The sequence below is a fragment of the Penaeus japonicus genome, unplaced genomic scaffold (genome assembly GCF_977035675.1).
Source record: "Penaeus japonicus unplaced genomic scaffold, GWHDUDI00000001_assembly GWHDUDI00000002, whole genome shotgun sequence".
Lineage (NCBI taxonomy): Eukaryota > Metazoa > Arthropoda > Malacostraca > Decapoda > Penaeidae > Penaeus > Penaeus japonicus.
The window spans coordinates 21,715,497-21,725,496 of record NW_028234404.1 but is presented as its reverse complement, the minus strand read 5'-3'; the positions used below and the strand labels follow the sequence as shown (position 1 = coordinate 21,725,496).

Sequence of the window (10,000 nt, the reverse complement as noted above, 5' to 3'; positions counted from 1 at the left end):
ACACCACACACACAACCAAAAAAACACCACTAACATACCAGAACAACCCCCACCCCCTCCCCCCACCACTCCTACCACCGAAATCACCACTCAATCACCACCAACCACAGCGTAATCACATCACCACATCACAGTCGCGCTCCCACGGTCGTATAACGCGCATTACAGACAACCGTTACCGTAAATATGGAAATAATTACCAATCAAAATGTGATCTTGACGCGTTAGTCTTTTGTTCTCGAACGTATAGGATGATTCGCTAATCCCTTTTGGCCGCGCGATGGCTTTCCTAATCCTTTGCTACTGTCTCGCTTTCCTTTCTTTCTTTGTTTTTTGTTTGTTTTTAGTTTCTCATGGAGGATGGGGGGGGGGGAGTTGTTCTTTGTTTTTATTCATATTATTGTCAATATCATTATAAGGATTATTATCATGAATGTTAATATGATGAGCATTAGCATTATAATGATCGTTATCAAAATATGTGTTAGCATTATGTTATTGTCTTTATTATTATCATTATCATTATTATTATCATTATCATCAATATTAGTATAATCAGCATCACCATCAATATTATCATTATTAGTATCATTGACTTTATTGTTGTCATTATCCTCATTGTCATTAGGATCATCACCATTATTTGGATTATTATTTATAACGTTATCATTATAATTCCTCCTATTCTTCTTCTCCACTTCCTCTTTTATTTCTCTCCTTTCTTTCCTTCTTTTTTTTCTCCTCTTTCTATACGCTTTTTACCTTTTATTTTTCTATTAGAATTTTTTTTCAATATATTTATTCTTCCTTCATTTTTTCTTCTCTTCGAATTATTTTTCTTACTCTTTCGATTTCAGTTTTCATCCTCTTCTCTCTTCTCATCTCTTTCCTCTCTTTTCTTTCTTTTTTTTCTTCTTCTTCTTCATCATCCTCTTTTCTGTTTTTTGGACGTTAGCTTATTCGGTCTTCTTTCTTTTCACTTCCTTCTCACTTCACCTTCTCTCTTTCCTCCTCTTCCTCCTCCTCCTCTACTTTTCTTCCTATTTTTCTTTCTTTCCTTGCCTCTTCCTCTTCCTCCTACTTTTACCTCTCGCCCTTTCTCCTCCCCTCACCCTTTCCCCTCACCCCCTTTCTCCTCCTCCCTTCACCCCCTCATCACCCCCTGTCTCCTTCTCCCCTCCTCCTCCCCTCCCCCCTCCCCCCCTCCTCCTCCTCCTCCTCCCCTCCCCCCTCCTCCTCCTCCTCCTCCCCTCCCCTTCTCCCCTCGCTTACGAAACTCCCATTATGTATCCATCCTGTAATCCAATCTCTCATCAGTATCACTGCCGGTACTTACTTGGTCACTAACCACATTTTAGAAGAGGGGGAAGGGGAGGAGAGGGGAGGGGAGGAGAGGGGAGGGGAAAGGGAGGGGAAAGGGCAGGGAAGAGCGGGAGGAGGAGAGGAAGGGTAGAGGAGGGGTAGGGAGGGGAAGAGCAGGAGGAGGAGGAGGAGGGAATGGGAGGGGATGATAGGGAGGAGAAGAGCGGAATGAGTATGGAAGAAGAGGGGAAGCAGGACGAGAGGAGGAGGAGGAGGGGAAGGAGGAAGGGAGGGGGAAGGGAAGAAAGGGGAGGTGAGAAGGAAGAGGAGAGGGGGAAAAGCGAAGGGGAAATGGAAGAAGAGAAAAGAGAGAGATGACTGCATATAAAAACCTGTCTGTCTGTCCGTCTGTCTCTTTGTCTGTCTGTTTTCTATATAATTACTTTAATATATGATATAAAGAACACAATAACGTAGAACTCTGATCATGATGCTGATGATATAATGATAGTATCTTAACTTGTCCTATTGTACGCTTTTCTTTATCTCATTTTTCAAATTTAATTAATTGTATGTTGTTTATATAGGATTATGAAGTATTTCGGTATATCTTGCTTTATAACAGTTCTTCCTCTTTTCTGTTCTTTCGATGACATATTTTTTTCAGAAATAAACAAAATAGATTTTAGCAAAATAAACAATCGAAACAACACCTCCTACCCCCCACCCCACCCCCTTTCTTACCTTACCCCCCACCCCCTCTACACCTCCATCTCCTCGGGGGCAAATCCTGACACAAGGGAAAGGGGGGTAAGGGAAGGGACACGGGGGGAGGGATGGGAGGAGGGGAGGGGAGAGTCAAAAGGGGCCCTGTAGGGGAAGGGAGGAGTAAGGGGTGAGGGGTGAGTGGGTGATGGGGGGGGGTAAGGGAGGGAAAGAGGATCAGGGCGTCAAAGGGGGGTGTAACGTGTCGTTGTAACTACATGTAACGTAATGAGATCACAGAGGCGGAGTAGTAGCGGCGTCGGAGGCTTTCCCATAGGAAGCCTAACTTGCCTCTAGGGTATGTAAGGGGGGGGGGGGGATAGCAAGAGGGGGGGGGGGGCGATGTGGCCGGCGTGTGAATGGGTTAATGGGTTAAGGAGGGTGGTGATCGTGATAACAGGACAAAGACAGAAGAGAGAGGTCGGAGATTAGATACAGACATATACATACATACGTACACATCTACAAACACACACACTCAAACACACGAACACATACACATACACACACACACACGAGCACACACACAAACAAACGAATACATACACACAAAGACACACACAAACACACGAATACATACACAGAAAGACAAACACACACACACACACACATACACACAGAAACTCTAGTACGTACATCAGCATTGACGCATCGCACACCAACACTAACCATTATCTAAATGAGTGGATAGAGAACATGTAAATAAATGGAAATACATAGATAAAACAAAAGGTGAAAGTTAAAAGAATGGCGAACAAGAACGATGTATAAATCTAAGATAATGATATGCTAAGAAGCATATACACAGTTATACATTTCTTAACATACTTTGTTTAAAATAATTCTTCATATCTTGTTTTGATGATAAACGAGATAAACATAGATTATGTCTTTATTAAATTGATTTGTCAGTTGATACGAGTAGGAAAAATGGCCCAGAAGAATAAGGATATAAACAAACCCTTCCCTAATTCCCCTTTACACTGACCCACACTCATATCCTTATACAAACCCCCCGCCCCACCCTCCCTCACCCCCTGCCCCACCCCCCACCCCAACCTCCCTCAACCCCTACCCCAACCCCCCACCCAAAGCTCCCTCAACCCCTACCCCACCCAACCCCCCACCCCAACCTCCCTCAACCCCTACCCAACCCCCCACCCCAACCTCCTTCAACCCCTACCCAACCCCCACCCTAACCTCCCTCAACCCCTACACATCCCCCCACCCCAAACCCTTCCACAACCCGTCTCCAGCAAGCAAGCGCCTCACCACCTCACCCCCTTCCGCAGGTGTGGTTCCAGAACCGGCGGGCGAAGTGGCGGAAGACGGAGAAGACGTGGGGCAAGAGCACCATCATGGCGGAGTACGGCCTCTACGGCGCCATGGTCAGGCACTCGCTCCCGCTGCCGGAGACCATCGTCAAGTCGGTGGACTCGGGGGAGGAGTGCCCCGCCCCCTGGCTCTTAGGTACGGCTGGGACCATGGACTCTCCATCTTGTTTCTTGTTCTTGTCTATTGTCTAGTTTTTTTTTTCCGAGCTTGCTTTATCTGAAGGATTGTGGACTGTAGAATTTAGTTTCCTTTTTATTTTAGTCTCATACCTAATATTTCAATCTTGTTACATCTCTTTTTAAGATTAGTATTTTTGTCTCATTTTAGTCTAGTGCCTGATATTTCATTCCAACTATCTCTTATTTCTGAATCTAATGTCTCTTGCTGAATTGTGGGTCTATTAGTATATTTTTACATCTGAGATTTATTTATTCAATCATTGGGTTTTTTATAATTAATCTATGGTGGGATCATAATGTTTTCATCTTTTTAATTCACTATATTAATTGCATATGTGAAGCCTATTCCTTGTATGATTTTTTTTCTGGGGGTTGGGGTGGGGGTGGGGGGTTAATGTCAGTCGACTGAATGTCTATTTCTTGGTCTGGATATCTCTTTATCTATTGCTTTTTGATACCTTTATTTATTATAAATTTGAAAACCTTAATTCGTGATAAGTATTGAATTAATTTTCTTTCTTTCTTTCTTTTCACGAAATGTGTATATTCATGATAATTAATCCCCCCCCCTTTACTATGTATGTATCTTGCACAATATAATTATCAAACAGAATTTCCAGTACAAGCTTTTTTGTACAACAATATTTCTTTTTACTCCTTTAGTATTTATCACTCTTTATTCTTATGGTTACATTACATGCAATAGTAGGATTATATCTATTATTACTATTACTATCATGATTATCCTAATTATAACCCTAATCATAGTCTTAACTCCATTATCAGCACCATTCCAGCTGTCATTGTTGATATGAAATAACAAATGTTATAAAAACTTGAAATATTCCAAATATCATTATTATAAAAAGAATGGTATGATAATAAACACTTATTCCCTATTCAGCCCCTATTCAAATACAACTTTTTCTCTTGTCATCCATGTGCCTTTCCTATTTATCAGTTATTTCTCTTCTTCCAACGTTGATTTTGTAATAGGATATGCATTGGACATTTTTCAACAAAGGATCGATTTTCGCAATGTAGGAGAGAGGACTAGGTTCTTCACGTCTTCAATGGAGAAAAGAATTTGCATTAGCTTGTAGGCTGCACACTAAGATTAGGATGAGAAACGGGTGCTTTTAAAGTTATATTAGGTATACCCTAATTTTTTATAACTTTCTAGACTGATACTTGAAGTAAATCAGAATTGGAACATCCCATTTCCAACAATCATAATATCATGAAAAAAGAAATAGAAAACCTTAAATTAGTAAAAAGGCGTGAAGGTTAGTCGTTCCCGATGGCTAGGCTATTCTCACTCTCTCTACTTCAGTCAGAAGTGTGTGATCGCACTCGAAGTAAAGGATCTGGCTCATGATAGCTTGTTAGAGAGCCGTGGCACTTCCCTCTTTCGCTGTTGGAGTGAGATGAGGAAGGCCCTCGAGCGAGGTTTAGAGCCGCGGATGATGATGTTACCTTCCCCGCCAGGTATGCACCGAAAGAGCCTGGAGGCCGCTCAGCAGCTGCAGGAGTCAGAGGCCGACGGCGAGGCCAGCGACGGCCGCGAGGACCCCCAGCAGCAGCAACCGCCTCAGCAACCTCAGCAGTCCTCAGGAGAACCGCAGAGCGAACAGCAAGAACAGCAGAAGCGACAGCAACAGGCGCTTTCCGGCGACCACCACCACGGGGAGGCAGAGAGCGGAGGTTTCCCCAGGGAACACCCCCACTTCCCCATGGAGAAGGTGAGGACGCCCCTCTCCCACTACGGGATGCTGCTGGCGGGACTCAGGTCACCGGGGCACCTCATGAGCCAGGGGCCCCCCGGGTACCCCCTGGGCCACGTGCCGGCGGGCCCGACGCACCCCGAGGGCCAGGGTCTCCTCCGGCCGTGATGGCCCTCAGATGACTCCAACACTAACAAGAGATAAAGTGGAAGATATTTTTCATATAGGCCTAAACACACACATATATACTTGCAGAAAATAGTATATATTAACCCAAAAATCTTGACTTGAAGAGAGGAGGATAGGCCTAGCTTAGCATCAGCCTAGCTTCTAGGTCGCGCTCATGCCTACCTGTGGAGGGGAACGAGACAGTGCTTAGTTAGGTCAGATTTCTTTCTCTCTAACTGCGCCAGCGGCTGACTCCTTGTTCCTTCCCAATTCTGATGGTGTTGTGGTTTTGCAGGAGGTGGGCGGAGGAACGAGCTACAACCCCACACGCCCTGAACCCACCACCAGCCTGCACGCGGCGCCCTCGGCCTCCCAGCCCACCCCCGCCCCTCTCTCCGACGACCTGCGCTCCTCCAGCATTGCGGTCCTCCGGCAGAAGGCGCAGGAGCACGCCGCCAGGATGAGCCTCAACAACAACATGGCGGGCCTGCACCACCCGGAGCCGCTCCACCACCACCACCTCGGCCACTTCTGATCCCCCACGCCCGCAGGGACGCCCACGCCCACACCCAATGCAACGCCGCCACCAGCAGGAGCACCCACGCACCCGTCGCCGCCTTCGGGAACCTCATCGGCACCACAAACGCCTTCAGGAACCTCGGAGGACGGACGGCTTTGAAACCGATGGAAGAACACGAGTTACAGCAAGTCTCCGGTCGTATCAACGGTACCTTCAAAACAACAAAATTAAAAGATCAAAACGAATAAAAACTCAAAGAAAGCTACCATAGAGAACCGCCGTTACCATACTTTGATGACTCCTTTCACAAAGAAATCCTCACAAGCTATTGCCAAAAGTGTCTGCCCCTCCGAATCCTTAACATCCTCTTAGAATCAAGGACCACGTGTTTAAGCTACCTATCAAAACTACCCATTTGGATACAATATAGGGAAAAATCCTATTCATCAATGCCAGGATACTTCAGCATTGCACTGCCTGATACTGAAACAGATAATAAAAGTATGTATCCGAATAGTTACCTAAAAATTCCCCAATAGTAACACAAACACAAATGTAGTTCTTGGAATGACTATTATTGTTTTCATTTTCCCCGTCAATCCTTTTCTGTTCTTCTATTTTCATTACTTTTATTTCCATTATCATTTGCTATTGTCATTGTCATTCTCAATATCTTCATTATTACTATTGTTATTATTATTGATATCGTAAATATTATCATTACCTTTTATTATCATCATTTTTTATCATTATTATTATTTTAATTTTTCTTATCCTTATTCTCACCTTTATCATCACAATTACCAATATTAATATTATCCCCATTAGTGTTATCATCATTGACAATAGTATTATTTTTATGATTATACTGTATTTATTATTATCAATTCACTAGCAATGACTATGGCATCACAAATAACAATATGATCGTTGTTTGTACTATTATAACCACAACTATTATTACCATTATCATTCTACTACTACTGTTATTTTCATTCCTATCCCTTTCATGTATAATGTATTCATCTTCATCATCACTATCATTACATTCTATGACTATGATTATTAATTTCACTATATAGTATCATTGTAATTGCCATACCAGAAAGTTACTCATAACCATTACTACAGACCTATCAAAGCCGTCACCAAAACGTTAAAAAAATTATAAATAGAAGAATTAATGATCAAATACAAAAATTATAATCACCAGAAATTTCGTATCAATCTCAAAGTCTCAGCATCATATACATATAATTCATGTACATCACCATAATTAGCAAACAGGTATCAACACCTTTATACACCTTGTCTATCCTAATCCTTAACTCTTCCCATAATACACATTTCCTCAACACCAAGAGCAAGAGTAAAATTGCTAGTCCCTATTCCTTTTTTCAATTGAGAGTTTATAGTATATATATATATATATATATATATATATATATATATATATATATATATATATATATATATATATATGAATAAATATATGTTTAAATAAATATAGACTTCAGGATGTCAAGACATAAACGAAAGTGGTCCTTGATACGAGATCCTCGGAAACAGTGGTCAATTAATGGTAAAAAAAGCAGGAAAGGAAATCAAATCAACTTAATGGGTGTTTGTGGGGGAGGCACCCTGTTCTCCCTCTTATTTTTATTCATTTTCCATGTGTTTTTTGTCGTTCTTCGGGAGCTTTCAGTCAGTTCTCGGCTCCGCTCAGGCGTGACAATCAGTTGCTGTGATAGGCGACCACTTCCGGCTCTCCTCTCCTCTCCTCTTCACCAGGTTTTAACAGGCCTTCTGGACAAACCCTGAACCTTTTCGAGGAAGGTTCGAACCTCTACTGAACCTCTTGAGACAAGGTTCTGAACCCCTTCAGTGAAAGCAGTCCGAGCATCTTTAACGGGAAGGTTCAAGATGGCAAGTGTGCTGCCACCGAACTGCGCGAGGGAATCTGTATTTCCTAGCACTACACACCTGAGCTCTGTGTTATGTGACGTTTGTGTGATTCTACCTTCTTAGAAAGTGGACCTGAGATGCTACATTTCTAAGAGACATAGATTATATAAAAAAAGGTGAAAACCCATCAAATAGACATGAATTTGGTGACTTGAAGTGAACAGAGAGATATAAGACTCAAAATGCTGTTTACGACTACAGAAAAAAAAGAAAGAAAAAAAGAAAAAGAAAGTGTTATTTGGGCTCAGAGTTAAATGTTCCCTTAAGTGTTGTGAAAGACAAGCTATGACAACATTGCCTCTTCGAAATCAAGTCAAAGTGAAGCTGAATTTCACAGTGATACATGTTTCATATATTAGAGGCAAAAAAAAAAAGACTTATTAGTAGATGTATTATGTGTTTCTATAAATAATGATATAATTTTTTTCTCTTATCAAATTACTGATCTAGGTGATGGTGCAAGAGTAACAATAATCTTCAGCTTGTGTACATAGGTGATCTCATGCTTACGTCACCACTACGTCATCACCCGCATGGCCACTGTCGATGACGCTTTAGTTAAGGTTGCGTTGTGGTGTTTACGCGTTAGGTGTAAAGTGTCTTTTTCTTCTACATGTTTTCCGGTTGTTGATTATTACGCAGATGTGCTCATTTTAATAACATTAATAACGTCTCCAATTCATAATTACAGTCGCCTATCTATTGAACGAATGATGTGTGTATATATATAAATATATGACAACCTTTACGTAACCCGGAGATAAGGAGAAAAAATCGACTTCTACACCAGACGATTTGCTTTGAGTAAAACACTAAAGAATGAACACCCTAACAACCGATTAATTTTGTTACTGTTTATTTATTTCGTTGTACTTGCATAATTGCTATTGTTATTAGTCAATTGGTTCACGTTATTCACACTGATAACAATTAGTACTAAGCTCATCCTGCATTTGATATTCAGTAACATCACGACGGCCGAAGGAGGTGCCGGCGAGAAGCCAAAGCCTTAGGTGTTATGGCTACGACGCACGAAAGGGGGTCTTATTGGGGGTCCTTTCTGTGTTGGATTTTCCTCAGTGTTGAGTGTGTCTTTGTCACTCGATCTTACGCATTTGTTTCATTATTCTTGTTTTCTGTTTGCGAATATTCTCACTGCGTATCTCTCTATGTTCTCACTGCTTGACTCTCTCTCTCTCTCTCTCTCTTCTCTCTTACACTCTCATCTCTCTCTTTCTCCCTCTTACACTCTCATCTCTCTCTCTCTTTCTTACACTCTCATCTCTCTCTCTCTTTCTTACACTCTCATCTCTCTCTCTCTTTCTTACACTCTCATCTCTCTCTCTTACACTTTCATTAATTCATTCATTCCTCTCATTTTATGGTATTCATATTTCCTATAGCCATTTTCCCATTAAAGTGTTACTAGTTATTAACCACGCCTGCATTATATTTTGTCACAGAACATAAATCGCACAAACTGTGTTCTAATGAAACGATTAGAAATCACTTCTGTTATTCAGATTTGATCTCTTTTTTTATCTTCTTTCTCAATGTATTTAGAGGCGTCACGTTGTTTTTGTTACACTTTTGTTAAGACTTTCCACTGTTCAAACCACTCCTCCTATGGACAATAACGAAGAGGTTTTGCTTTATCAAAACAAATCAAAGTCTAGCACGAAGAGCAGAATTTAGGTCAATTTTCACATTTTGAATATTATATACATACATACATACATACATACATATATATATGTATATATATATATTTTTTTATATATATGTATGTATATATATATATATATATATATATATATATATATATATTAGTATATATGTATATATGTATATATATATATATATATGTATATATATACACACATATATATATATATATGTATATAAATAGATATATATATATATATATATATATATAGATATACATATATATATATTATATATATATATTATATATATATATATATATATATATATATATATATATATATATATATTAGTATATATATATATAAATATATATA

The 10,000-nt window shown here is 40.5% G+C and overlaps 1 protein-coding gene across 1 annotated transcript in view; it reads left to right on the top strand.

The window, feature by feature from the left end:
* Nucleotides 1-6,220, top strand: part of LOC122257951 (visual system homeobox 2) — a 165,575-nt gene extending 159,355 nt beyond the window's left edge. The window contains exons 5-7 of the mRNA XM_086548457.1: nucleotides 3,360-3,537; nucleotides 5,070-5,323; nucleotides 5,769-6,220. Coding sequence (XP_086404583.1) covers nucleotides 3,360-3,537; nucleotides 5,070-5,323; nucleotides 5,769-6,008 — 672 coding nt within the window. The 3' untranslated portion in view covers nucleotides 6,009-6,220. The remainder of the gene's footprint in view (nucleotides 1-3,359; nucleotides 3,538-5,069; nucleotides 5,324-5,768) is intronic.
* Nucleotides 6,221-10,000: the final 3,780 nt, after the last annotated feature.